Source organism: Penicillium hordei, assembly GCF_028827395.1.
Source record: "Penicillium hordei strain IBT 12815 chromosome Unknown utg000002l_segment0_segment0, whole genome shotgun sequence".
NCBI lineage: Eukaryota > Fungi > Ascomycota > Eurotiomycetes > Eurotiales > Aspergillaceae > Penicillium > Penicillium hordei.
Genome location: NW_026623143.1, coordinates 3721843 through 3749838, shown reverse-complemented (window position 1 = coordinate 3749838; position 27996 = coordinate 3721843). Strand labels below are relative to the sequence as shown.

Here is a 27996-nt window from a genome sequence, read left to right as displayed (position 1 = left end):
CTGACAGAAATCTGACTGTACGACAATGTATGGTATAAATGGCAGATATGGATGGCTGCCGTTGGTGATAGCTTCACTGCCGGCATTGGATCAGGAAATGTCCACAGTTCGCGGAAGGAAGATACGGTCTGCTCGCGATACGACTATTCATACCCATCTATCATGAATCAGTTCTTCAGCAGCTCTGTGTCCAATTTTACCTACTTGGCATGCTCAGGAGATACGTTGGTCGACATCGCGGCCCAGATCGCTCGGTTATCAAAGGGTTTGGATCTCGCCGTGATGACGGCAGGAGGAAATTATCTTTGCTTAGTGAGTTTAGAATGTCTTGGGACTGCGACCGCTACTGACAATCTTGACCAGACTACTATTATCAAAACATGTATTTTGAACTCTGTTACAAGTGAGTCAAGCTGTCAGAAGGCTATCAAGATAGCGCAGACGGCCATTGATGGGATCCTGGAGGACAATATTGTCTCCCTTTTGAATTCACTGGACGATAAGATGGATGATCGAGGGATTATTGTCCTCTCGTCCTTCCCCCCCTATTTTGATAACATGACATCTGATTGCACGAATAATGAGGATTGGGTTTTCCCTGGGCAGGCTGGAAGTACCAGTCTTCTTCTGAGTACCTCCCATCGAACCTACTTCCACACGCTCGTTGCCAACACCAATGCGAAGTTGAAGTCTGCAGTTGACAAAGTCGCGAGGACGGCGAGCTCGACCGTTGTATTCGCGGATTGGAGTGCCTGGGGCGAGGCAGCCGGCGGTCGCTTTTGCGAGAAAGGATCTTCGCCAGATCCCTCAAGCTCAACTAATGACTACGCCATGTTTTACAAACTACCCACCTACAAGGTTTTCAACCCGGGGACGGTGTATCGAAGAGACTTGAATTTGGGCTCTGACCCCATGTTGGGAATCTCGTCTAATACCACATCTGTCCAGGAAGGACTTGAGGCAGAAGAAGCCAATTGGGATCAAATAAGGGAGTCGATATCCAACCCTCTCTCCAAGAGGGATGCTCCAACAACTGGAGTTTGTGGCACGAACTCCGGCGGAGGATGGTTACCCGATCAGATTGGCAAAATATTCCACCCGACCAACTTCGGCCATGAGGCCATTGCATCATATGTCACATTCGCAATTGGTAATGCCGTGGCCAAAAAGGAGCAGACAACCACGCCGGCGTGTAATCTGGTTGAGACCTCACTTGCCATTCGAGTACGGGCTCAAAATCATACGCCAGCGCCTACTTCTTGTGCGCATACACGGCGGAGTTCTGCAAAGCTGTCATATCAACCTGGGAAGACCAGGACGACGACATGAAAACCAGCACGAAAGTCACCAAGACATACAACAAAGGCACCGTTGATGAAGTGACTTTCACTATCTCCAAGGACGCAATGGCGGTCTCCTTAAATGAGAAAAGCTGTCATGCGGCTGTGAACCGCATCCTCAATGGTTGTGATGGAAATGACGAGAGAATCCCATGAACTGGAAGTCCGGTGGTGTTTATGCCAATGGCGCTTACAATTATGATATCTCACCCACTCGAACGAACCGTCCATTCCCCGTCCCAAAGGAGTCATCCGCCAAATGCTATGGCGTTTACCATGGCTTCTGGACCCGTTACAATATTCGGGGTGCTGGATGGGCTACCTGGGACAAAGGTCAAAAGACGCTCCGAGGGAACAGCACGCGCTGCTTTGGCCATGGGCTGACGGGGTGGTATTTCGAATACTTTGACGAGCCAGACAGCAACGGTTACGAGTGGTTGGCCAAGTTCAACTCGCCAGTGTTCACTGAAGCGCGCTGTTATGCGAATAACAAGGTCCAAAAGTGGGCTGGTGGTCCATCAAATGACGGGTGTCACTGAAATGTCTTAAAAGATTCAGGGCTAGATTATTATATTGATATTTCGTATATATATCAGCACTTTGAAAGTCGAATGAAATATTCCAAGTTTCTTCCAAGGTTGTCTAGAGATAGCCGTGCACCGGATGTCTCGTAGTTGTCTATTCTACCTAGCATAGTCGCCAGTCACCTTATTTAGGCTACAGACCAAATTGCATCAGATACATGGACAGTATGGCGGCAAATATGGCTTAGCATGACAAGTTCTTTCCGAAAAAGAAAAACAAGAAAGAAGTACAAAATAGAAAGCAATTGTGGTTTAATTCAACTAAGGCCCCAAGCAGAAACAAAAAGAAAGGTGATAGGTATTCTCGGCAGGGGTCTAATTACTTATCTAGGCGGCAGTCCCCTCTCAAGTTCCAATTCAGATTTTCCTTTCCGCTTGCTCAATCTGCTCTGTTAAAAATTTTCCGTTGACCTCCACTCCAGATGAAAAAGTCACGTAAATCATCGGTGGACCATCCTTGAGGACTTCCCCAGTGAACGTCTGTTTGGCTTGTTTGAGGGTCGCTGCATCATGGTAAATCACAGTCACGGGGACGTCGACCTCCAAAGATGTCATAGCGGATGCGGTTGGTACGAAGGTCAACTGGCGCGTGATTTGGGACCCTTCGGCCGTGAGAGTGAGAGTTCCCTTGGGTTCTGGATCTGTGAAGTGTAGGTCTAGGGACCCTGGAGGTTAATTGCAAGTTAGCAAGCAATATATTTAGAGATGAGATAGAAGAATCCTATATCATACCATGTGCCTGCCTTTCCGCATCGAGGAGTGTGATCAGATGAGTTTGCCTTTGCCAGACCAATAAAACAATCACACCGCCAGTTTCACCCTTGATTGTAAGCTTCTTTGTTTCTAGATGCTGAAGATATGAAGCGTGAGTTCCTGTGAAGCCCCTTCCGTGTACGAGCCACTGAATGGTTTGATTTTTTGGTATCCAGCAGGCCCCAAGTCCATGCCCAATGCTCCTTCGATGTGACCAGTCTGTTTGTCAAGGAAGCCCTTGATCTGTTTTTACAGTTAGCAATGCGAGGTGGAAGGGTGTGTTTAGCAAATTTGGCTCTGCAGTACTGACATCGATGGGTCCTATGTTTTTGCTGAATTCTGTGTTTCTAGATCAGAAAAGCTCCACTGGGGATTGGGCATCTTGAGCACGCACCTTGCTTTCTAGACATATTTGTTGTTACGGTTTTGAGAATTGGACTGAAGAGGGCGAAAACATTAAGTTAGACGGAAAGGCAATCGCGTCGTATAGTCGTATATATTACCGGCGACATCCTTTCTGCCATACTCCTACATAGGAAAGGTATATTATAACAAAAATTACTACCCCCTATATCGATCGCTATAAGAGAAATCGCCGAATATAAAGACCTATAGAGCCGGTAGTCCGCTAGGGCTAAATGCCTAATTAGTAGACGATATAAACCCCTCGGCCTTTTATAATAGCCGTAGAAGACTCGAGTACTACTTCTTATAGATCTATATACTCTGGTAGCGATCTACTAAGGTACGTATTAAGTAAACGATTACAGTAACTATTTTTATTAAAGCTTCTAGTGTCCGTATTCGTAGGACCCTAGTCCTATAGATACGCTTTACGCTTTTTATTTAGATAGATAATAATCTCTCGTTAGATATCTTAATATATTCGCTCGGGACCGCAAAGCTATAACTATAGAAGTTAAATATAGGAATACTCTACTATTAGTCGAAGATAACGCCGCTGCCTTTATTAGAGCTTAACAAGTCCCGCAGCACCAGTGCTACCGCAGCACTAGGCCCTTGGTTCGGTACTGTAGTACCTAGGCTTAAAAGCACTAGACATTCGGTTCGGTACTACAGTACTACGGCGGGAGTGCTATAGCACTATAAATAGTGCAAATACGACTAACCTCGTGATATATATAATTTATGTAGAAAAGCTAGTAGAAACTAAGTATTATACGGGAAACATCATGTGACATTGGGTACTAGGCATACCATACAAAAGTGCATATTACAGTTAGTTATCAATGTCCGTATAGATTGTTGAAATAGCGGGTTTTGTCAATTTAGTTAGTCTTCAACATTGGTCATCTATACCATACATTGTTCGTACACCAGCTTTCTATCAAGAAGTCGCACGTGGTGTGACTAGCGTGTTGCATTTTATTTATATAGGTCAGGTCGCTCATACCTACGCTTAGCTTATGCTCAGGGAGTAGATCTAGGGTGCTCAGTGAGCAGACCAGTATGATTGTGTAATACTCAGTGAGCGGATCAGGGCGCTCGGAGGCGTGCTCAATTTTACTCTGAGAGCAAAAAGCGGCAAGAGGTGAGCACTAAAATGGAAAGGGAAAAGTCTCGAGTGCCATCCCGTACATATGTAGGAAGGTGTTTTTAACGCCTCATATACACCTAAAAGAGCGTCTAGAAAGAAGCGTATAAAGAGACCACTAAAAAGTCACCAGGCCGAATGTGCTGATAAAATATATTAACCAAGTAAATGGTACTTATTCCAAGGCTACCTATGTACCTACAACAAAGGCAGGTAAATGTCTTATTAATATAGTTATTACGTTGCTTACTCTATAAATTGCAAATCCAAATGCGTGGCATTATTAGGCATAGCCGCATATTAAACGCGTTCGCTGATACGGGTAGATATCACACCAGCTATACCTTCATGGGCCACTCGGCTCTGCTTTCTTCCTCTTTTTCCGGCCTTTTGAACTTCATTTTCCATTTTCCCTTTTTTTTCACTCGGCACTCCTTTTCACTTTTGTCCTTTCTGTTTTTGTTTCCTTTCTCTTATACGACTTCTGCCTCTTTCATCGGCCGCCTCCTAGGGGGCACTTCATATTACAACCTGCGATTCTCCTACAATCTGATCGCGCACTTGTTACCGGTTCCAATAACCCAAAATGGCCGATTTCGAAAACAGCATGATGGACGAGTCCTTCGCGGCTTCTGAAGCTGCGGATGATCAGTCTCACGGCATGACCGCCAGTGCGACGGTCGGTACAAGACGGCAAGCGAACGGCACAATTGGCTCAGTCTACTCCGGTAACAAGATTCGACACCTGAAGAAAGATGATGGCATACCTCTATGGCGCAAAGATATCCAGTACCAATTCCTGAAGCTGGTCTTTGAGGATAAGACGTCCGTTTTTACGCGGTATCCCGACGGGCAGAAGGGAATGGACTTCGCGGATGTCTACATCAATGCAATGGCCCGGAGCAGCAAGACCAGCAAGATTCTGAAGGATAAACTGCAGAACGACAAACCTGCGGCTATTAATATGGCTATGGTCTGTCTGCTGGTCAATTTCGGTCGCATGAACACTACCCTGAACTGTACGCTTGCAGCTATGCTATAACATTACTTTACTTCCGTGCTAATTGCTCTTATCCTGGTTTCTAGTCTTCCCCGAAATGCGTGCTCAGCTCCGAACCTACCACTCGATCCCCTCACTACAAGCGCATCAGGATTCCAATGCCTACAAGCAGCTGCAGGATGCTCCTCGTCTCAAGTCCATCCTGAAGGGCGCCTCAGAGGATGTAGACCAACCGAATACACTGGAAAAGATTAAGCGACAGAATATACCCCGGACCAACCCAGTGAACTTGATTTTTGTTCTGGCTCAGTACGCCCCCAAAGTGTCGGAAACACACTTCTTTCCTCCGCGAGACTTCTTCGACCTGGTCATGAGATCTACACTTAGCAGCCAAAGTCGCGCTAGGGCGTTCCTCTGGTTGATGTGGTGGTATCTAGAGAGTGATTTCAGTCGCGAGGCCGCTCTGAACAATCCGTTTGGTCCGGGTGTGGAAGGCGAGGGTTCGGAGGGTCTTCCTTTGAAAGTACCTTCCTTTGATATCTTGACAGAGGAACAGGCCAGTGAAGAGAATTTGGATACACCTGAGGAACAGGAATATGGAGAGTCCAAAAGATTAGAACGCAAGCGTACGTGTGCCTACTACTTCTGACAGCTATTGAGAATGGGTCTCGACTAACATTGAGTACAGGCATTCTAGAAGAAGAGGAGCCACTGCCGCGCATTCCCAAGCGACCAAAAAAAGGTAAGCTCGGCATTCTGAATAACTGTCACATATACACGTCCTCAGAACGCTAACCTTCCCTAATTGCAGAATACGGCTTTGACGAAGAATCATTCGCAGGAGACTATTCTGGCATGGGAGGTCGTGGCTCTGCCATGTCCACCCCTCTCCACCCTTCTGCTAAACGAAGCTTGGATGATGAGGACGATGAAATGACCCCTGGTCACTCTCGTCCCCGCCCCAAACAGGCCAAGCGGGAATCATCACTTAATCGGGCCGTGGGCCAACAGCGACTCATCTTGAAAACGAGGATGGAACATACTCCCGATGCCTCCCCCGCTCCTCCGGGCCCGAACCATCCTGTCCTTAACCGCTTTATTGCCGAGCCTTCGCTTTCTTCAGCCCCTACTATGCGTCGGATGCGGCCACTTACACAGCACCAGATAGCCGTTGAGCAAAATCGTCGGCAAAGGATTGATTATCTGCTGGCCAAACGTAAATCAAATGCATACCGCGTTCTTCGTGCTAAACGGGAGAGTGAGATTCCTTTCGCGCGCTACGGTCGCTTGCTTCAGGGTTTGCCCGAGGGCTACGATACAGATGACGAAGAGACCTCGTGGGGAAAGGGTGGTCTCTTCCCGAACCCGGAAGAAGAGGATGACTTTGGAGAATGTGCAAACGTCTTTCTCTCTGTAGTGCGAAAAGCTGCCCGCCGACTCGATCGCTGGGATTACACCGAAGCCAATGGCCCCAAGAAGGATCGCAAAAGGGAGCGTGAGGAGCGATACCAGGCCAAGGCGGCCCTGGAAGCTGATGTGCGAAGCTCCAACAACCGATCCCGTCCTCGTCCCCGCCCCAGTGCAGCTACCAAGCGTAAGTCTACGGGTGTAACGGGCACTCCTGGCACTACCAAGAAAGCTGCAGCGTCACATGCCAAGGGCAGTCACGACCATCCTGATGGTTTGGGGGCCGTGCCATCGGCTATGGGTACCCCAACCTGGGACCCGGAGCACGGACCCGATGACTACGTGGAGGGGGAGCTGGACGATCTCGACCGTGAACTCCTTGGCGAAGTTTCTGGCGAGGAAGATGATGGAGGTGCCCCTCTCCGAGCCGATGAGGAAGGGGACTTCTCTGATGATCAGGACGACGAAGACGACGTGGACGGTGACGAAAATTCCTCTACCTATGAAGGCGCCAATGGTTACGCACGACATGAAGCTTCGTCCCCTGCCCCGAGGGGTCCAGCTGGCCCACGCGGGGAAGGTTATGGAGACGACGCGATGGAAGACTAATATGGTTGGCGTTTTTTTTTTTCTTTCTTTTTCTTCTTTTGAAATCTTGTGTATCACGATCTACTGTTTCTTATGTCTTTTCTCCTGTGTTCTAGGCGTATCATTCCCTTTCGGAATGGTTGTATTAAGGCAATTTCATCCAAGCCCTTAAATGTAAGTGGCCAGTACTACCTCAACATCCGATGCCGCATGTGATAATTCCCCTCTTTCTCCTCTCATACATCTGCCCACTCCCATAGCTTTGGATTGTTTTCTTTCCACAATCTCAAATATTTTTTAATCCCCATTCAAGACAAAAGCTTGATCATACGAGTACGGCAATACGGTCTCAGAGTGGATACAATTGCTGCAGAGTGGTGCGGCCAACAATACGAAGCGGATTCCTAAGGCAAAAATTGTTGAGACACTTTATATTTGGGCTTTTCTTCTCTTCCTGAATTCACCTGGGTCAGCATAAATAGCAAGTTAACCCTTGTTACCCAATTGCTCCGAGGAAGTTTATATTTCCGGTAAGCGTCATATCCCGCTAAGCTGCCCCATTCTCCATTCTCCGTTCTCTCCTTTCCCCATATTTACACATTTCGCCTCTGACACATTCCCAGACGCGCACAAATCATCTTGTACAATATACTAAAGCTCTACCTACAACATTGGGATTACCTGGCCGCGTGGGATAAACAAGATACAGTTTGGCTTTTGTTGCGCCGGCCATCGGAGACTCTGTTTTCCTACAGAGAAACCAACGGAAACGACGAACCTTGAAATCAATACACGACACGAATCAGAACTCATTTACCCATCATGACCGAACAGCCTCGCATCCTGCGTCCGCGCCCGAGACGAGCATTCGACCTGACGCCCGCTTCCACGGAGTCATCCGGACCCCCAACACCGGCCGAGTCAACAGGTACCGAATATCTGAACCCACAAGCAGACGCATCGAACTCAACGAACGTGAGCCGCACAGGATCAGTGATGAACCTGACCTCGTCGACACTGTACGGGATCTATTCGCCGACGGCATTCGAAGGATTCCGCGACGAGTCCAGCCCCTGGGGCACGGAGGCCAACAGCCCAGCGGCGGAGTTCCCGCCCGAGCCATTGCAGCGCGCAGCAGAGAAATCAGCCATCGAGCCGCGGCGGATGGCGCTGCGGAGGACTCGGTCTCGGTTGAGCCATGGGTTGTTCCGGGGCGTGATCTTGCCGCAGGCATTGAGCAGCGTGCTGCTATTTGGATTTGGTCTTGCTTACGGCGTGATCACGGTTCATCTTCATGATAACCATTGGATTACGCCCGTCAAGCTGGAGAATATTCATTATTACGATTCATGGCAGTACCTGGGCTTCTGGGGTTTGGCTGGTATTGCTCTCGGTAATCTGCTTCCTTGGCTGGATAGCTGTCGTGAGGGCGAGTCTGAATCGAAGCTTGCGAGTGCCAATGAGGAGGATAGTGAGGATCGCACCCCGTCCTGGGTTACTGTTGCTCGCAGTGTTGGAGCGTTTGTCGGAATTGCATTTGCTATGGTAAGTGGATAGGTGTTGTTCTCTACGCTTCCCGTTTTTCTCTATTTCTATGGGACAACGCTGACATCTGGAATTTTTTCTTTACAGCGGAGACTCCCTTGGGAATCTACCACGCAAGCATCGTTGACCCTCGCACTCGCGAACCCTGTCCTCTGGTACCTGATTGACCGCACCACGACCGGCTTCGTCCTCTCGACCACCGTTGGCTTGGCCGGCATGGGAGTGGTTCTTGGCCTCAAGCCAGAGCTTGTGCCCACATCGACCGGCCCATCATTCGGCGCTAGTCTTCTGAATGGAACAGGACTGGAGAATGTGCTGGGTGCAGGCATCACACAGGAGAGCATTGCGATCCGCACTTGGGTTGCCAGTGTCATTTTCTGCGCGTGCGTATGCTTTGGAAACGTTGGCCGTCAGCTTGCCATCGGATCTGGCGTTAGAGATGTTATGAAGCCATGAGGCTCGAAATGCGTCTGGATTTTCTAGTTCAGGATTGAGCACTCGAGCTTCACTGGGGAACGGCCCATATGGAGGGCACGGAACGTTTAATGTACATTTGAAATAATTTATGGCTCTGATAAAGAATTGTAATAGAAATCGGCTCTGCTCTTGACTCAATTCGCTACGCAAAAAGCTGTACTTTGTCTTTGATCATATATAGCACAGTCCATTTCACAAATCAAGCCATTTTGCGCCTTCTGTTGTCTATATATGAAAACTGCAGAAGGCGGGCTGTCCATCAATAAGACATCAACGCCATTTAAAAATAAAAATAAAAAAACAGAACGTCAAACCATTCTTGCACGGATTATTAAAAAAACCTATTGAGGTTTACGATGATTACAACAAGCGAAATTTCATTTAAGACTCGAAATAATATTCATTATTTTTGATTGGTATGTAGAATCAATCATTGCAATCCCTACTACATGACCGAGGTCAGCAGGCACTGCACCCAAGATCGACACCTTTGCCAGTTGGCACTTGGTCTCCATTCTCTATACGATTTCCGTACTTCATCAGACAAGTCTTCGTAGGAACGCTTTTTGAGTAGAATGTGAGTTTTGCGTTGTTCATGAAGAAGAAAGAAAAGAAAGAAGAGAAGATGGCGCTTCTGAGAAATCTCTTATGTATCCCAAGATCACGTGCCACGCTAAGGCCATCTTTATAATGCCAGTCTATGATTGGCTGATGTCAGAGTGGACTGAGGTCGATCACGTAATGCACCTTTTGCTATCGAGCCCCGCCGCCGCAATCGGTCCGACCCCGCGAGTCATATTTTCTTCTTTTTCTTCTGTTCGTCATTTGTTATACCCTCTTCGCTTGTTTTAGGTATGTTATTCGATTCCTGATATTAATTGCTTTCAATTTCGGGTTGGATTTGAGAATTTATCATCTAACAGATCTAGTGTCGACCGTCGGATCCATCATGTCTCAACAAAAGACTGGTATGTCCCTCTTGGCTACATAGTTCCCCGGACTATGATATTATTTGTCCCAGGCAGTTCAAGTTCAATTCTAATATGCCTAATTTGGGATTGAATAGCTATCATCTCCGTCTATGATAAGACTGGTCTGCTTGACCTGGCCAAGGGTCTGGTCAAGCAGGAAGTTCGTCTTCTCGCATCTGGCGGTACCGCCAAGATGATCCGTGAGGCTGGATTCCCTGTCGAGTGAGTTACCTCTGCCGTCAATGATGCAACGAAATACAAGAAGAAGCGTTATCTTCAATGAACAGCCCCGGAACTGACAATTCATTCCAGGGATGTCTCCGCCATCACCAATGCCCCCGAGATGCTCGGTGGCCGTGTTAAGACCCTCCACCCCGCCGTGCACGGTGGTATCCTCGCCCGTGACATTGAGTCTGATGAGAAGGACCTCGCCGAGCAGAGGATCTCCAAGGTTGACTACGTCGTCTGCAACCTGTACCCCTTCAAGGAGACCGTCGCTAAGGTCAACGTCACCATCGATGAGGCCGTGGAGGAGGTCGACATTGGCGGTGTGACTCTGCTCCGCGCTGCGGCCAAGAACCACAAGCGTGTGACCATCCTGTCAGACCCCCGCGATTACTCCGATTTCCTCAAGGAGCTCGAGGCCGGCGCCATCAACGAGGCTAGCCGCAAGCTGTACGCCCTTAAGGCATTCGAGCAGACTGCCGACTACGACTCCGCTATTTCTAGCTTTTTCCGCAAGGAGTATGCTGGCAACGGTCTGCAGCAGCTCTCTCTGCGCTACGGTACCAACCCCCACCAGAAGCCCGCCTCTGCCTACATGGTTCAGGACAAGCTGCCCTTCAAGGTCCTTAACGGATCTCCTGGTTACGTTAACCTGCTCGATGCCCTGAACGCCTGGCCTCTGGTTAAGGAGCTCAAGCAGGCTCTTGGCTTCCCCGCCGCTGCCAGCTTCAAGCACGTTTCCCCCGCTGGTGCCGCTATCGGTGTGCCCCTGAACGAGAAGGAGCGCAAGGTGTACATGGTGGACGATATCAAGGATATCGAGACCTCCGGTCTGGCTCAGGCTTACGCTCGTGCCCGTGGTGCCGACCGCATGTCCAGCTTCGGTGACATCCTGGCCCTCAGTGACATCGTCGATGTCCCCACAGCCAAGATCATCTCCCGTGAGGTATCCGACGGTGTCATCGCCGCCGGCTACGAACCTGAGGCTCTGGCCATCCTCTCCAAGAAGAAGGGTGGCAAGTACCTTGTCCTCCAGATGGACGAGGACTACACCCCGGCTCCCGAGGAGACCCGCACCCTGTATGGTGTCCAGCTGACCCAGCACCGCAACGACGTTGTCATCTCCCCCAGCAAGACCTTCAACACTGTCATCACCCCTAAGAACTCCACCTCCCTCCCCGAGGCTGCTCTCCGTGACTTGACCGTCGCCACCATTGCCCTCAAGTACACCCAGTCCAACTCCGTCTGCTACGCCCTGAACGGTCAAATTATCGGCCTGGGTGCCGGTCAGCAGAGCCGTATCCACTGCACCCGTCTGGCCGGTGACAAGGCCGACAACTGGTGGATGCGCTTCCACGAGCGCGTCATCGGCATCAAGTGGAAGCAGGGCACCAAGCGTGCTGACAAGTCCAACGCCATCGACCTGCTCTGCTCGGGCCAGACCCCCCGCACCGACGCCGAGACCGTCGAGTACGAGCGTGTCTTCGAGGAGGTCCCCGCTCCCTTCACCCAGGAAGAGCGTGAGGCTTGGCTCCAGAAGCTCGGTGAGGTCGCTGTCTCGTCCGATGCCTTCGTATGTAATTCCCTTCCATGTTCGCGTGGTAAATGCTAATTGTCTCCTCTAGTTCCCCTTCATCGACAACGTCTTCCGTGCTGCCCGCTCAGGTGTCAAGTACATCGCCGCCCCTACTGGCAGCCAGAACGACACCCCCGTCTTCGAGACTGCCGAGAAGCTGGGCATCACCTTCGTCGAGCAGGGTATCCGTCTCTTCCACCACTAGATTGTTCTACTGGTTGTCGACTTTCGATGTCATTTTCCTCTATTTCCCTTTCCCTTTCCCTCTCGTAAAAAAAAAGGATGCCATCTCGGTGGTTCCCACTGGTGGATATTCGTATGATGATGATGTCAGGTTTTCCTTTATGATTTAGATAAATTTATACCTATATTTCAGAACACGTGCTACATAGTAGTTTGTTATATTAAGCCTTTACCTCGATAGCGAGAAGGCGAATCAGGTAAGAGATGCCCCTTTTATTTTCCCTCCGACATTGGACCTAATATGTCGCAATTAGAGTTGCCTAGAACAGAAGCTTGTTTTTTTTTTTTTTTTTTTTTTTTCTTTTTCCCAATGGATCCTAAAGTCTGAATAACTTAAGCATCTTTCCTATTTGATGCCCTCATCCAGCTCAGAATAAACTGTTGCAACATTGAATAATTTCTCCGTCGGAGCTCCGCTTCAGCGAGGGGGTATTCATCAAACTAGCACCCGCCTCCTGAGATAAGACAAAAAGCAAAAACACCAAGCACTTGGGCAAAACCAAGCAATAGCCAAGCAGTAACCAAGCAATCAGGCAACGGCACACAGAATTGGCAGAATGAACAGAAATTGCAATTGTCTTTCCTCGAGCTATTCCAGAGATATCGATGTTGACTCAGCATCTCTAGTCGCCCTAACCGGGATGTTGATATCTAGTGTTAAACATTTAATCGCGCTTTCTTTGTCTCAAACATTATGCAGATAATGCAGACCATATCCAATCGGACCTGCCAAATTTGATTAGTGCTTTTCGTCATCGCAGATGGGGAAATTAATGTTGCAATCATACCATTGTGGTTAGCTGCCCCCGCGTGTATATCAAGGGGGAAAATTCCCCTGTCCCTGCACGATGGCCAGGTACCATCACATCTCTATTATTTCTCGAGATGCTCGTACATCAGGCTTGTGTCGTTCTGGCGATCGCTGCTCTCTCTGGAGCTGTCCCCGCACCAGTGAAGCATGTCTTGCATGAAAAGCGAAGTGAGCATGTGGATTGGGTGAAAGGCGAGCGCATTAAACGCGATTCTGTGCTGCCTGTGCGCATTGGTCTTACTCAGAATAACTTGGAGAAGGGTGATGAGTATCTCATGGCTGTGTAAGTTGTTTTCTTATGCGCATGTGGCTTCATGGTATGCGGGCTACTGATATTCGTATAGTTCTGACCCGAGCTCTCCCAAGTATGGACAGTATTGGACTTCAGAGGAGGTCCATAATTTGTTCGCTCCTTCAAAGGATTCGGTTGACTCTGTTCGTCGCTGGCTTGAATCTTCTGGGATTCATGGATCCCGGATTGTACACACCGATAACAAGGGATGGTTGGCGTTTGATGCCTATGCGCATGAAGTAGAAGCTTTGTTCAAGGCTGAGTTCTATGAACATGAGCATGCTAGCACTTCCAGCCTTAAGATTGGTTGCGAGGAGTAAGTCTTTTCGCTGCTTTTAACTACTTTGGACTCTTTTTAACAGTGCTAGGTATCACGTCCCTGAGCACATCCAGGCGCACATTGACTATATTACTCCCGGTGTCAAGCTCAGTCCCATTGTCAAGAAGAAGCTCGGTTCCATAGACAAGAGGAGCAGCATGGCGAAGCGAGCGTCGCACTTGGCTCATTCGAAGGCTACAGATGACTCTACCACAACCGCGGTTCTCTCTGAGAAGGCCAAGTCACTTCCTGCAGATCTCCAGAACTGCGGAACTCAGATGACTCCGGCCTGTATTAAGGCCTTGTACCACATCCCAGAAGCCAAGAAGGCAGCCGAGGGCAACTCGCTTGGTCTCTACGAGCAGGGTGACTACTTCGCAAAGTCAGATATTGATCTCTACTACAAAGCCTATGCTCCTTGGATCCCTCAGGGTACTTATCCCATTCCTGCCTTGATTGATGGAGCCAACTTCTCGGTGCCTGATTACAGCCCGCTGAATAGTGGTGAATCGGATATTGACATTGACATGGCGTAAGTACAACCACCCCCCGTAACTTGCTTCTCGGTGTTTTCTTTTTTTTCCCCTTTTTTTTTGCTAACGACGCCAGTTATGCGCTTATCTACCCCCAGTCCGTGACTCTTTACCAAGTTGATGACCAGATCTATGAACCGAAGGAGGTTGCGACCACCAACCTGTTTAACACTTTCCTTGACGCTCTCGATGGTGTATGTTATAATCTTTCAAAAACCAAATATATCTTGCTAACAAATCCAGTCTTATTGCACTTACAGCGCCTTTGGTGAGACAGGCGACAACCCTGATATCGATGCAGTCTACCCCAACCCGAGCGCCGGTGGTTACAAAGGTAACATACCATTCCCACCAACCAGACTGATTTAATCGCTCACACAATAACAGGTCAACTTCAGTGTGGCGTATACAAGCCCACAAACGTGATCAGCGCCTCCTACGGCCAAGCTGAAGCCGATCTCCCCGTAGCCTACACCAAGCGCCAATGCAATGAATTCCTAAAACTCGGTCTGCAGGGCCACTCCATCCTCTTCGCCTCCGGCGACTACGGCGTGGGCTCGTTCCACGGTGACGGAGCCGCCAACGGATGTCTAGGACCCGAGGGAAAGATCTTCAACCCACAATACCCCTCTAACTGCCCCTACGTGACCTCTGTCGGAGGCACCATGCTCTACGCCAACCAGACCGTCAAGGATGCTGAGAGCGTGATGCACGCTGACTTGGGTGGTACTGCTGCCAACTTCAGCAGCGCCGGCGGCTTCTCCAACTACTTCCCGCAACCTGAGTACCAGAAGAAAGCCGTGGAGAAGTACTTCAAGGATGCTAAACTGACTTACCCGTACTACTCTGAGCTGGAAGTCAACCTGAATACGACAAACGGTCTATACAACCGTATTGGTCGTGCTTATCCTGATGTGTCGGCTAATGGCGCCGTGTTCCCTGCTTACACCGGTGGGAAGTTGGAACACTACTATGGTTCTAGCTTAGCGTCGCCGTTGTTTGCTTCGGTTCTGAACTTGGTAAGTTGGGAGTTGGAATTCTGCTCGTCGACTGTGCTAATGACCCCTGGTGGTAGATTAACGAGGAACGTATCCACAAGGGCAAGGGACCTGTTGGTTTCGTGAACCCCGTGCTTTACGCTCACCCGCATGTTCTCAATGACATCACCAATGGCACCAATGTTGGATGTGGTTCGGACGGCTTCAGTGCTATTCCAGGGTACGTACAATCGTTTACATTGGTGATGCGCTTTTTACTGACCTACCATGCAGATGGGATCCGGCTACCGGATTGGGCACACCTAACTATCCTGAGTTGAAGAAGCTGTTCTTGTCTCTTCCTTGAGATGAATAAGAGCAGAGCTTGTGTGACAGACTTGCATACCGAGTGTTGCCAAGGGTCACCTTGTTGAAAATCAAGTATCAAGTTGCTCTAGGCCACTGTTGTATTGGGATTTTCTCTATGATCCTCATGACCAGTTTGTCTTTGTCTCATTTTTAGTTATTCATGTCTATAAATGTATATATCTATGTCTATATGTCCGAATTTAACGTGAGATGGTTTTATATAGTACGTGGACCACCAAGTACATTATTGGGGAGAAGGGTCGGGGACATGTCACCTTCCGGAAAAATGATTGATGATTGATTTCAATTACCTAATTAGACAGAGATGTAGGGAACGACCCGATGTCGAATTGAAGAATTGAAGAACGATAGAACTTAGAATTGATGCATACCAACCCACCACATTCTCCATTTGGCCAAGAGACTACCAATTCTGAAAGAAAGTCAAAGTCCCTTCGTTGCATTTACCATTGAATACATAATTCGGCCGGCAGGTGCACAGGTTACAGCTGTGCGGTAGGCTGCCGCCAGGGCTATCATATTTCATTTAGGATATAGAACAAAGCAAACAGAATATTTTTATCCCAACTAGCTGATTTTCTATGTCTACCAGAAGACTATATTCAATAGTGTAGTATAGAGCGTCAGAGCCGACGGAAGCTAGAAAAGACCCATCAAAGTATCAAAGGCGGCAGCATTTGAATCGGCCCCGGCATATAGCCTACAAATAGTAATGTCGACTTAAACAGCTGTTGAGAGATTATATGAACTTATTTCAAAGATGAGGAATGTCCATTAACTTCTATCAGCGCTTTAGCCCACTGGGATTTTCAACAAAATATGTGTGCGCCGCGTTTGTTCACTAAATATAGACATGTCACCATATGCATGATTTCAGAACATTCAGAAGAGTACAACTTATCTATTGCCTTTCTAATAACAAGACCCATCATAAATCGTACATGCCGTAAGTGTTATTATGTGTTTGTGTTAAAGTGCCCCAGATATCAAACTATCATCCTAGTCCACGGTAGCTAGAGCTTGTCGCCATTTTCGATTGATCGAATTCCTTTGACTCGTTTCTCATTCTTCAATTATATATTAATTTGATTTAATTTACTACCTAGGTATCAGTTATGCTTACCTTCGGTCCTTTATGGTTGAAACTCGAAGGGGGTGGTCACCGTCGAACTATACGCCATGGTGGTCCGTGCGCGAGGATTTGTATAGCTTCAAATATCTATAAGCTGAGGATATAAAGCCCCGTTTTTGTCCGCTACATTAGTCAATGGACTGTCGGTCTCATATACCAATCCTAGGCAGGTCTCAACAACCGAATTGCTATTGAAAATGCCCTTCGGGCGGTAGCGTAGAAAAGGCAATAAAAGTTGCTGAGGCCCCTGCTCAGGAGCTCGATCGGAGAAAAGCAACCTTGGAAGTAAACAAAACTTCGAACAATCTCAACCCACCCACCCCCGGGTAAAGCAAATTCTGAGGCATCATGGCCCTGTATCCGATTGAAGAACTTCCTGTGAGTACGATTCTTCGAAATTGAAGCCCTGAAGAGTTATTAACAAGAGTATACACATAGCTCGGCGATGCTCCCCCCGATTGCGGACCCACCCCGGGTTCCCCACCCACGGATTGCTACCAGCTGTTCCTGGCCGTCTATCACCGTGGCGAGCTCTCTCTTGGCGACTACCGAAAGCGTCTCGGCTTTTCCGCCTATCACTGGGCCATCCTCGTCTATGATGTGAAGTACGATCGCTACTACGCCTACGATGTGACTGACGGAGCCTCGCCGGACCCGGTCATGCGACGTGACCTCAACCCGGACTTCCAATGGACCTACCGCGTCAAGACCAACGTCCACCCGGAGTCGTGTGATTCTCTTCTCATCAGAATGGCAATCGGTGAAGTCAACGACGGAATCGGCCCGGAGACTATCAAGATCCTCCTTCAGTCTGTTCAGCTGCCGATTAAGTGTGCTTATCCTCCTCAGAACTGCGTCAACTGGATCAGGTCTGTTCTGCACAAGCTCCGGCTCCATGGCTATGTCCGCAACCTGCACAACATTGAGATGACTATTGATCGTGCTCTCGCTTATGCTGATCTTCGCATGTCGGATCCTGACAATTCTGTAACTGTTCTCGATCACCTCGGCAATGAGTTGTTTTACAGGCCATACCCAGCATGAAGTGTGATATCTTGAAGGGACGTGTTTTACTGGAGTCTCTGGTGACTGGTGTTAGCTGGGCGTCTTGAGTGTCACTTGACCATCAGCCGTTTGTTAATCTGAACGTAGCTCATTGAGCATGAATCAATTATCTTTCTTTTGAGCTAGTGGCCTGTAGATGTTTGTATTCATGTTGACGGTGCTAGATGATGCGGCAGGGTTAGATATAGATTAGCGACGCTATCAAGTGGCTTCTTGGTTTCTACCACATATCAATGGACAAGTGAGTCTCCATGGGGACAAAGAGGCCAGGGATTGCTTGGTTCTTTGTTCTGATGAACTACATATATGGGTACTGCATGTTGGAAATAATCAGAGCTAAAATCTATAGATCATTTATTAGGTACCACTAACTATGAGGCACAAACGGTCTCTATCATTTTTGTATAGCCGGTAAATACCTAATTCAAATAGTGATATTTCAATATTAGAGGTACGAAGATAAGACCCAACTTTCAAACCAATGCACTTCTTCACTGCATCAGAAATCAGAATCGTAGTTTACATGTGTAATGTAAATTCAACAAGCTTAACGTAGCGAATGATATTCTCCATTCCGCCCGGTTGACAAGAAACTCCCGTCACCCAAGGGTGCCTGTTGGCTGTCTAGCAAGACTCGAGCTTGGTGTACCACACGTAGAACATAGTCATCACAAGCATCATTGGAACGCTGTCAAAAAATATACATGGTCCACTCGTGTTGTAACAGGTAGCCCGTACTACCCATCCAGTATTCAATCACCCACCAGAATATAGACCGAATCATGACGAGCGCGCTGACACCGAAAAGCATATGAAGAGTCTACTTCCAAGGCATGTTGGTGCTGCCATAAGACGTTGGGTTTCTCACGAAACGGCCAAGAGGGCAGGGGCTAACACGATGCCATCGTTAGAGAGCACGTAGGAGGGTAAGGATGCCGTATTGATATGAGCACCGATTCTGCCTCCGTATCCATAGATTTCAAACGTTTTGTTTTTATCATTAGATTCAATGTCAAGGATTTTTTCTCACGGAAAGGAAGTCAAGAATTAACGAAGCCCTCCCAAGACAAAAGGAACGCAGAACCATGTCCAAAGACGGAGAGGACGAATTGGTTTCATTTTACGTAGTCTGCGATGAAGGGCCTCCAGGGCTCTATGAACAATCCATCATACCCATACAATATGGATGTTGATGCAATTCCTGTTACCTAGTGGTATCTTCTTTGAAGTAGCTAGAAAGCAACACCGGGGACTAATATATGCTTGCCTTTCGGGTGCTGAGCATGCGTTATGTAGATTAATCCGAATGCACCATAAATTGATAAATGATATTACGACATGTTCTATATTTAATCGTGTCAAGTAACGCTGCCTTCTAGCTGAAGATATGCACCACTGAAGCGTACGCCGTTGTGGGTCAGATAATATCTAGAAGCCAATAATCAGGCCCTTTTGAGGGGCTTGCCAAGGAGAAGAATTGAGTACCGTAGTGACTGTTTCATTCTTTTCTCGGATCTGAAACGTTTGACCAATGTGAATTTGCCTAAGGATTTTTCAAGGTACTCTTCTACATCTAGCAGAGCCCAGCATCGCTGCCTAGGTACCCACTGCGAACACGCATGGTCCACCCGCTAAAAGCCTCCTCGCTTCCAAAGTCCAGGTCTACACCGTCTCTGCTTGTAGAATAAAAACAAAACTCCAAAATCGTCTCCAGTATTGCATGTATTTAATTCCAGTAGTGGGCCACCGTCGAAAAAATACTGGTTCATAAACTATTCAGAGTTCCACAGAGCAAAGTGCTCATACCGAGAGACATGCATGGGTCAATACTTGAGAGAAGCATACGACTACTGGAAGGATCAACCAGACAACACGTTTGGAAGGCAACTCATATCGCCTTCCATAATGAGTAGATTCTGTGAGAGGCTCACGACCTCCGCAAAGACATAACTTAGTAACAGGATGGGATGCAAAAGGCGCTCGGCCACAACGGTCCCTTCGGCATACCAGCGGTACCTCTGCGGCATCTTGGTGATATAGGTCACGGGAGTTTTACGCCCTGTTCCTAGACCGACGCTAGAAATTGCAAATGCAAGGCCCTCTAGCATTTGTGGAATCTTAAACATTTGACTTGAATATATACCTTGAAGCCGCCATGGCCTTTTCGTTACGGGAAAATATACGTACTAGTAATTACTCGAATGCTAGAATTAAAGTAAATGCTTTATGATCTTCGTAAAATACTACTAACGTTTTCCCCAATGAGCCACTACACCTATTTGTAACGAATCGCGTCATCGGTGCTGCCACGTGGTGGGTATAGAGATTGCCCGGCTGATCTTATCTCGAAATAACCCCGGGTTCATAGTCCCGGCAGCTACTCTCAATCAAGCTCGAATGGATTAGAAACTGGAAAATAAGTCTATTATAAACCATCAACAGAGAAATCGACTACTGAAATAGACCCTACAGAGAACTCCTAATCCAAGGGTTCGTCGATGACCATATCAGTTGTGGCGCAGGCAACATCAGTTAGGGGCTCTTCGAGAAAAATATCAACAATACTGGATGAGGATCTGAGGATCTGTGACATCAACGTCGGAAATGACAGCTTTCGAGACCAGGAACAGGGGTGCCTTTCCACCCGGGGGCCCGTAACTTCGCGTACATCGACCCGCTTGACCGCCCTATACCTTCACTATTACTATGTATCATCTGACAGAAATATGCAGATATGCAGATATGCAGTGCGACATTGTAACTTTATTGATATTTTATGAGTGGACAGCTCAATTTGAATAGATCTTAACAAATCTCCGTCGGCGCAGCTCCCCGCAACTCGAAAAAAAAAGGCCGGAATAATCATGAGTCACGAGGAACTATGGAGCATCAAAGTGAGTAATCGGGAACCTACACGGATGGTTTCATCCGACCAGCCCCGTAGACATGTGTCGCATAGCCACCAACCCGCAACTAAACTCGATCTGGCGGACGACGACGATAAGTTCCGGGTACCGGCAACGAAGTCCCGAGATCGAGTCACGTTTCGGTTTTTTTTTTTTTTTTTTTTTTCTTTCACGTGTCGATCATCCGTGAGTGATCCAACAAGTCTAACGTGAATTGGGAAATGCATACCATAGCCCATAGCATAAAGTGTGCACGATCCGCACGGATACGGAGCTCGGAGACGGAGTTGTTTTAACGCCAAGGACCGGAGGAATCAGGGGTTACGAGCTACTTACCTAGGTAGGTATGAAATAGGGATTCGAATGTCGTTAGATGTGGTAATTTGTGTTGCTGATTAGTGTAAAATAAATCGCATAGGCTATGCTATGTATTGATCATTATCAGCCTCAACATACAGCACGGTCGCCTATTTCGGGCGAATGATTAGCAAATAATTGATTATCGTCTGCTCCGTATCCCCGTCTCCCTCAATCTCAGCTCATCGTACAGTACTCCGTACAAAGTATGTTGTTCACATTATCTCGCCCTGATAAGGCAACTGGGACTACCGGGGCCTTGGATTCCACTTACTGAGTATTTTGTAATCCACATCTAGGCATTCATAGATCCATCTCTCGGCCAACGGTAACGCATAACAATGGCCGATGGAAAAGTCCTGATGTCATATTCAAGCATAGTGGATCTCGGGAAATTTAGCAGCGAACACCCGATGTTGATTACTGGGCGTTGATTAAAGCGGTTGACAACCAGCCGTGGCGTCGGCCGACAATTACTAACTCCGCCTCCCCACGACAAAGACCCTGAATCCAATTGTTCTGGGCTGTGTCTGGATCTACCTGTTGATCTCATCATTTCTTAATTGGGCAATGTTCGTATTAGATCGATATTGCTAATATTGATAGAAGATAGAAGACAGATTACATTTTAGAATCATATTGAGAGAAGCCTAAAGCCTAAATCATCATGGAAAAAAAGAAAAGAAAAGAAAAGAAAAGAAAAGAAAAAGCCGAGACACCTTCGTATTCGGGTATGCCATAGGGCTATGAAGTGGAGATTGACTGTTTCGAAGCGGTAAGCCATGCGAGCGAACCAATCTGCGCAGGTGGGCATTTTTTAAGTGCTTAGGTCATCTTAAAGCCGCACCCGTGCACACTCGGCGATATCCGCATGGTCTTACATAATACGCCAAGATAGCCCTGGAGGTTGCCCTGGAGAAGTCCAAGGCTGACATGAAAAACAGGACCTTCGCCTTGGCAAGTTTGAGGTCCGTGATGTACGCCAAACACGTCAAACACGCTATCGTGGTCAGTATGCAGTAAGGAATGTACATTGTACCTGTATCATGAAGCGAGAAACACCATAATCTAACTCCCCTCCTTGCAGGGCGCAGTGTCAGTCCGTTTCGAGCAGATTCCATGTGGGGGCCAATAAGATCCGCCAATGCCCCATCGTGTGTTCACATGTGGAATGTACAAGGTACAACGTAAATCGTACGTCTGTAGGCAACGCTGTAGAACTGCGCGATGAGCAAGATCTTTATGGGCTATAGCGGTCTCATCCAGTGGTGTTTGAATTATGCTGCCTTATGGCCTCCTAAGGATCCGTGCATGTCAATAGCTAGTACCTTCTTGGGCATTCTCCACCACACAGCCTACTCATGCATGGATTCCTGGTTAACCTTGAATTCCTGGGGAATGCTAGTCGATGCTGCCAAGACTGGGTGCTGGTCGTACTTATCTAGGGAGACAGAGTACAGGCGAGGGGTAGTGTTGCATAATACAGAATACGCATACGGAGCAAGGTGGCTTGGCTTCCCAAGGTTTAATGTTCCAAGAGCCTCCATGCTGACATGCCAACTCATTGGACCTCGACACGTCGACAGGTCAAAGCAATTATCAGCTACGACAATTGTCAGCTATGGGGATATTCTATATCTAAGGTTATAGAAGATGATGTGATTTGGCATCCTGTGATTGGAAATCGAACTGCTATGTAATCCAAATCTGAATTCCAAGGTTTGATGGGAACTTAAAAAAAAAATGAAAAACAAATTGTATCAGTAATCAAACTGATCAGGAAAAGGAAATAGTTAATGGAATTAGGGATTAGGAATTAAGAAAATAAAATAATAAAATAAACGGCAAAAGGTGCGACCGATACTCCGATCGGTTTTTTATCCTCCGGTGCGGACCACGGCACGGCGGATTGGTCATCCGAGAGCATTCAAAGTGACTCACTGCATTATCTTAAAAATTGGACTGAAGTTAGAAAAGAATACGGAGAACATATGTACTTCTCATATTGTAAGTAAGTACATATGTAGTTTTAAGTATCTAAACGCAATGTGTAACCTAGCGGTGAAGATCTAGAAATGGGGAACCTTGGAAGAGAACAGTGCATTATTCATAACTCGGGGCTCGGCGTATATACCCTTTCTCCATTTATTTCCGGTGGATCTTCTCATCATCCGTAAAGTCCGTTTCGGGTCGATCGGATTAAAAATTAAAAATAATTAAAAATCAAAAGAAAAAAAAAGAAAGAAAAAAACGTTGCCTTGTCAGATTAAATATAAACCTCTCGTCCGGGAATCCCAAGATTGTTTCTGATATCTTAAGATCTACTTCTTAAACCTGTTACACTATCGATCTTGTCCCCCTGGAAGAGAAACCTGATCTATCATAGTATACTTTCATGTATAACAAAGTTGATCTACTCCCTTATCCCTTCTACCGCACCGCCCCACGACGATCCACTGTGACTGGATGACGCCTAATTGAGTCACCACCAAAGAGTCATACCCAATAATCCTTCAAAAGCTCGTCTGGCCCACCATGGACTCTTCATCTATTACCTCTAATACCTCCAAACCCTCCCCCTATTTCGACTCTCTCCTTCGTCGCCGCCAACAAAAGAAAATGAGCATCACTCAAACATACTATCTCGCCCACACTGCCCGGAAGAAGCTCACTCATGAAGCTTCCCGGGCAGACCACGACCTGCGCTTGCTTGTTGGCCACGCAAACCTCCTCGACTCGCTGATGTACGACCTAGCCGATGCTGAACGTGAACAAGAACGCTGGTTCAACCAGACCGTCAGCGGAGCCACCAAGGCTTCTTCTTCTTCCTCTTCCTCCCGCCAACACATTCAATGGGCTTCGACAGTGGTCGAAGAGCCCGAGGAAGACTGGGACCCGGAGGATGCATCCGATCTGGACTCCGAACTCAGCGACAGCGACGACTCCGACTACGATGAGTCTGAATTTGTTATCAACACACCTCCCGTCCGCCGTCGCTCCCCATCACCGGTGGCTCACTTCCAAGAGGACCTTCTGGATGAGGATGACGAAGGCGACGACACAGATTCAGACTTCGAATACGATGATGCGGAGGATAACGAGCTGACCTTGACTCGCTCACCCTCACGACAGTCGCCGCCTGAGCTTCTGGCTGACTCGGATGGAGAGTCTGAGGACGAGGCGACACCGCCCTCCCCGCCCCAGCCTCCGCTGGAGGCATTCGATGAAAAGGAGCCTGCTACTACGGCTATCGCCTTGGCAGGCTCTGATCAACCCCATCTCTTTGAGCAAGGGTATTTTGGTACACAAGAGCAGACCCTGATCGAGGCTTATTGATTAAGCTCGATCACTCCCACTTTACAATCCCGACTATACTCTCTACCCCTCTCTCTGCCTTGTGTTCCATAATCCAGCGATACATGCCGTGATACCCTGATGCTTTTATGACGATGTTTTTGGAGCGAGCTTATATTTACCATCTCTCATCTTCTATTTTCTGGCGTTTGTTTTTGGTTCGGTCGCATTTGGCGAATTGTCATTTTGGACATTCCATTTTTCCTCCAATGTCATATGGACATCTTATTACATATTCCACTCATCTCTTGCTATCTGTGATAGCGGCCCAACATTCAGCTCTCCCTACCAAAGGTCGAGACTCTGCATTGGAGCGTTGAAATACGGGGAAGACATTGTGATTCCCCCACAGAAAAAACACAAAACAATCCAATAAAAATTCTAAATCCTCAATCTTCCATCTACTCCGTACAAAGTACTCCATACAAAATAGTCCAGTAAATAGTGTCATTCAAATCGGCAGAATCGCGCATGTGACCTCGTCGATCAGCGGGACCGTGCGCGCAGAATCCCCTGTTCCCAGCCAAATGGAAGTTCAACACGCCAACACGCCATGATCTTCACCGCCGGATAAGCTAGATAGATCAGAGCCAAGGGTAGATAGTGTGTGATCATCACGGTTAGGTCGGCATAGGGCGCCTCTACGCGACGATAGTCAGCTGAAGGGTTTTACTAGTTCATTATTTAGGTGTCCGGGCACTCCGCGGAGTGGGTTAAGGAAGGGGGGGGGGTTTTTTCCTTCGCTTCTTTTTCCCTTCGAATGGATACCTTGGCTTTGTTAGAAGTAAGGCATGGCGGGATCCATATTGGGCTAGTATATTGGGCTAGTGAGCGAAAATCTTGAGGCTGGGGGCAGAAGCGTTTTGGGTATGCTGTTCGTTGGGCAGTCTTGGACTCTTGTTGGTTTATTGCAATAGATCTTCCCCTATCTGGGTATCATTTCCCCCTATCTAACATTTTACTCGTCGGAGTACTCAAACCCTCAGATAGAATATATGAACTTAGTCATGTTATATGCATAAACATCATAACCTACGTGGGTCCTTTTATTGTGGCTTAGTACGGAGTACATATGTCGCCATATGCTAATTTGTATGTCACATTTTATTGTTCCGTAATCCGCCCTATGGCTTCAAATATTGATGCTATACGGAGTACAATATATAATATTGACTTGGTATTCCTCATATCCCACTATTAGTAGGCTGTGGTTTTTTCTCTTGCCAGGAGATACCTAGATACCTTGTATCATAGTTCGGACTCTTCTCGAATGCTGGGCTAGTATTATAATTATATTTGGATAGAAGCTACATGCTAAACTTCAGTCTGGCGAATTTTCCCATTTTGTGCTTAAAATATAGACACAACATATATATCCATACAAGTGGAAAGGTAGAGTTATTTCTTCGTATTCCCATCTGAGCGCAGTACCCAAATTAAGACTTCATATGGAAATTCCATTCATTTTAACAGTTTCTTCCTCGTGTGCACTACTTAACCCAAATGAAGCTTCAATTATATTATGTAGTATACTTCGTAGGGTTGTGTCAATCACCAGACCCGTGGACCCCTGCTGATATTACATAATACTGGCTAAGCTCCCGAGCCGCTATCGATAAGTGATCGCCCTGGCCAACCGTCCTGACCCCTCGCTGCATCCGTCACTCTCCAGCTTGAGCAAGATGACTCGTGACCATTAATCTTCCTAGTTTTTATTGAAGAGACTCTCTCAAAACATGATACCACAACCCCGCTTGGTCCTGTGGAACCCTCAACAACCCCGTGGCCGCTGATACGTGCTATTAACTCCTGTCATTTACGTCAACACACAGCCAACGAAAACCAACAGACCCATTATACCCCTGTTCATTTTCATCATCACCGAAAATAAACCTCTTAATGCCTGTGTCAACTTCTCCCAGACGCTCATCCGAGTCTGCAGGGCGACCCGAATCCAGTGATCATACGACCCCAGCTGCGGGGTCCGGCCACACCCGCAGCTTTTCTGGCGAGGTTAAGCCCAGAAGCCAACGGAGATCGATTCAGTTTAGCGTCGACGCTGCAGAGGCTCAGTTGCCCACTCGCTCGTCGAGCTTTAAGGAAAAGCGGCTGTCATATGGGGATACCCCGACGAGGGAATTATTGGAAGAAAAGGAACGGGAACACAAAGCTGCCCAATTGAACCGAGGGCCGTCTCCACCACCGCCGAAGTATGTTCTGCTCAAAGACTGTGTGTGAAACGGTGTGTACTAATATATACGGCAGAACCTACGAGCGAGGCGTCTCTTTCGACACATTCGACAACTTCGATGCTACCGATTTCTCCCTCACATTAAACTATAAACACAAAGGCTACCAGAGCACACGTCGGAGCAGGACCTTTTTGTGCGGAACCGACCAGAACGACTACTCCGAGTTTGCCCTCGAATGGCTGATTGACGAGCTGGTGGATGACGGGGACGAGATCGTCTGTCTTCGAGCGGTGGAGAAGGACTCGCGTATAGCCAGCGATGTCGGAATCGAAGAGCGAAAGTACCGCGAGGAGGCAGAAAAGCTATTTGAGCAGGTAATCCAGAAGAACAGCCAGGATGAAAAGGCCATCAGCTTGGTCCTGGAACTTGCTGTGGGTAAGGTTGAGAGCATCATCCAACGCATGGTAACCTTTCCAAGAACCCCTTCACTACCTACTACCAATCTAATATCTCCTAGATTCGCATATACGAGCCTGCAATGCTTGTAGTCGGTACACGAGGGCGCAACCTGAAAGGAGTGCACAGTCTGCTCCCAGGATCCGTCTCCAAATACTGCCTCCAGCAATCACCCATCCCGGTGATTGTCGTTCGGCCTTCACCGAAACGCGAAAAGAAAAAAAAAAAGCGCCGTGCAGACCCAACACGGCGCAGCTACAACCATATCCTGGAAATGAGCGAGCAGCGCGGCAGTCAGATATTCGGTGCCAGCGCCAGCAACGATAGCAGCACTTCGAAGTTGCCTGACGAAGAGGCTGCAGTAGCGGAGGCACTCGGACTCCCCGCATCATACTCGAATGCGGCCTCGCGCAGTTCTCTGTCGGTCTCAGACCGTAGTAGCATTAGCATTAGCCACGATGACTCTGACTCGACCTACCCCATTCGGAACTCACTGGATGCAGTGATTATGGCAAGTCCGGGCGTCGAAAGTCCAGCAGATAGCTCTCAGGAGAGTGTCGTTACCGGCAATGGTGGTCAGACATCTCCTTCGCCGGACAGGACTACGGCCTCGCCTTCTCTGCCTGACCAACCCGAGCCTCCCATATCCGACGTCTCCTCTACAGAGATTGAAAAACTAGATGAGGCCAACGAGCCTTCCGATTCAACCACGAATCCCGTGTCTATCCCATTGATTGAAGTGTCAGATAACAATGATAAAAATGACAACACGAAGGAATCCGAAACCTGAAACCATGGCTTGCCTTGCCCGCAACCACTCTTCATGCCCATTTCGCTCGTGTTGCGCCATACATTACACTATCGCGCGCTTTCTCGCATACTCACGATCCATACGAACCAATCGTCCGATTTCACCCCCTCATATTGCTTCTAGCCTCTCTCTATCGA

The 27996-nt window shown here is 47.8% G+C and overlaps 11 protein-coding genes across 11 annotated transcripts; 9 read left to right on the top strand and 2 right to left on the bottom strand.

The window, feature by feature from the left end:
- Positions 1-51: 51 nt before the first annotated feature.
- On the top strand, positions 52-1329 carry N7537_004743 (SGNH/GDSL hydrolase family protein; the record flags this gene model as incomplete). Its single annotated transcript, XM_056895800.1, has 2 exons — positions 52-312; positions 364-1329. 2 exons carry the CDS (start codon positions 52-54, stop codon positions 1327-1329), a joined length of 1227 nt encoding a protein of 408 aa, XP_056755548.1.
- Positions 1330-1492: 163 nt separating this feature from the next.
- Positions 1493-1879, top strand: N7537_004742 (SGNH hydrolase; the record flags this gene model as incomplete). Its single annotated transcript, XM_056895799.1, has 1 exon — positions 1493-1879. One exon carries the CDS (start codon positions 1493-1495, stop codon positions 1877-1879), a length of 387 nt encoding a protein of 128 aa, XP_056755547.1.
- Positions 1880-2281: 402 nt separating this feature from the next.
- Positions 2282-3087, bottom strand: N7537_004741 (uncharacterized protein; the record flags this gene model as incomplete). Its single annotated transcript, XM_056895798.1, has 3 exons — positions 2282-2589; positions 2657-2767; positions 3072-3087. 3 exons carry the CDS (start codon positions 3085-3087, stop codon positions 2282-2284), a joined length of 435 nt encoding a protein of 144 aa, XP_056755546.1.
- Positions 3088-4818: 1731 nt separating this feature from the next.
- Positions 4819-7248, top strand: N7537_004740 (uncharacterized protein; the record flags this gene model as incomplete). The annotated part of the gene is made up of 4 exons (XM_056895797.1): positions 4819-5251; positions 5319-5858; positions 5921-5974; positions 6044-7248. The coding sequence occupies 4 exons, from the start codon at positions 4819-4821 to the stop codon at positions 7246-7248; spliced, it is 2232 nt and encodes a 743-aa protein (XP_056755545.1).
- An 801-nt stretch (positions 7249-8049) lies between these two features.
- N7537_004739 (INSIG family protein) lies at positions 8050-9228 on the top strand (the record flags this gene model as incomplete). The annotated part of the gene is made up of 2 exons (XM_056895796.1): positions 8050-8772; positions 8860-9228. The coding sequence occupies 2 exons, from the start codon at positions 8050-8052 to the stop codon at positions 9226-9228; spliced, it is 1092 nt and encodes a 363-aa protein (XP_056755544.1).
- An 844-nt stretch (positions 9229-10072) lies between these two features.
- On the top strand, positions 10073-12250 carry N7537_004738 (phosphoribosylaminoimidazolecarboxamide formyltransferase/IMP cyclohydrolase). Its single transcript, XM_056895795.1, has 5 exons — positions 10073-10101; positions 10179-10217; positions 10316-10442; positions 10533-12018; positions 12071-12250. Exons 2-5 carry the CDS (start codon positions 10199-10201, stop codon positions 12224-12226), a joined length of 1788 nt encoding a protein of 595 aa, XP_056755543.1. The 5' UTR covers positions 10073-10101; positions 10179-10198; the 3' UTR covers positions 12227-12250.
- An 899-nt stretch (positions 12251-13149) lies between these two features.
- Positions 13150-15563, top strand: N7537_004737 (S53 family peptidase; the record flags this gene model as incomplete). The annotated part of the gene is made up of 8 exons (XM_056895794.1): positions 13150-13358; positions 13420-13683; positions 13736-14218; positions 14296-14413; positions 14463-14553; positions 14607-15238; positions 15295-15437; positions 15491-15563. The coding sequence occupies 8 exons, from the start codon at positions 13150-13152 to the stop codon at positions 15561-15563; spliced, it is 2013 nt and encodes a 670-aa protein (XP_056755542.1).
- A 1503-nt stretch (positions 15564-17066) lies between these two features.
- N7537_004736 (uncharacterized protein) lies at positions 17067-17762 on the top strand (the record flags this gene model as incomplete). Its single annotated transcript, XM_056895793.1, has 2 exons — positions 17067-17096; positions 17157-17762. 2 exons carry the CDS (start codon positions 17067-17069, stop codon positions 17760-17762), a joined length of 636 nt encoding a protein of 211 aa, XP_056755541.1.
- Positions 17763-22401: 4639 nt separating this feature from the next.
- On the bottom strand, positions 22402-22593 carry N7537_004735 (uncharacterized protein; the record flags this gene model as incomplete). The annotated part of the gene is made up of 1 exon (XM_056895792.1): positions 22402-22593. The coding sequence occupies one exon, from the start codon at positions 22591-22593 to the stop codon at positions 22402-22404; it is 192 nt and encodes a 63-aa protein (XP_056755540.1).
- A 988-nt stretch (positions 22594-23581) lies between these two features.
- Positions 23582-24382, top strand: N7537_004734 (uncharacterized protein; the record flags this gene model as incomplete). Its single annotated transcript, XM_056895791.1, has 1 exon — positions 23582-24382. The coding sequence occupies one exon, from the start codon at positions 23582-23584 to the stop codon at positions 24380-24382; it is 801 nt and encodes a 266-aa protein (XP_056755539.1).
- A 1917-nt stretch (positions 24383-26299) lies between these two features.
- Positions 26300-27838, top strand: N7537_004733 (universal stress protein; the record flags this gene model as incomplete). The annotated part of the gene is made up of 3 exons (XM_056895790.1): positions 26300-26610; positions 26666-27056; positions 27110-27838. 3 exons carry the CDS (start codon positions 26300-26302, stop codon positions 27836-27838), a joined length of 1431 nt encoding a protein of 476 aa, XP_056755538.1.
- Positions 27839-27996: the final 158 nt, after the last annotated feature.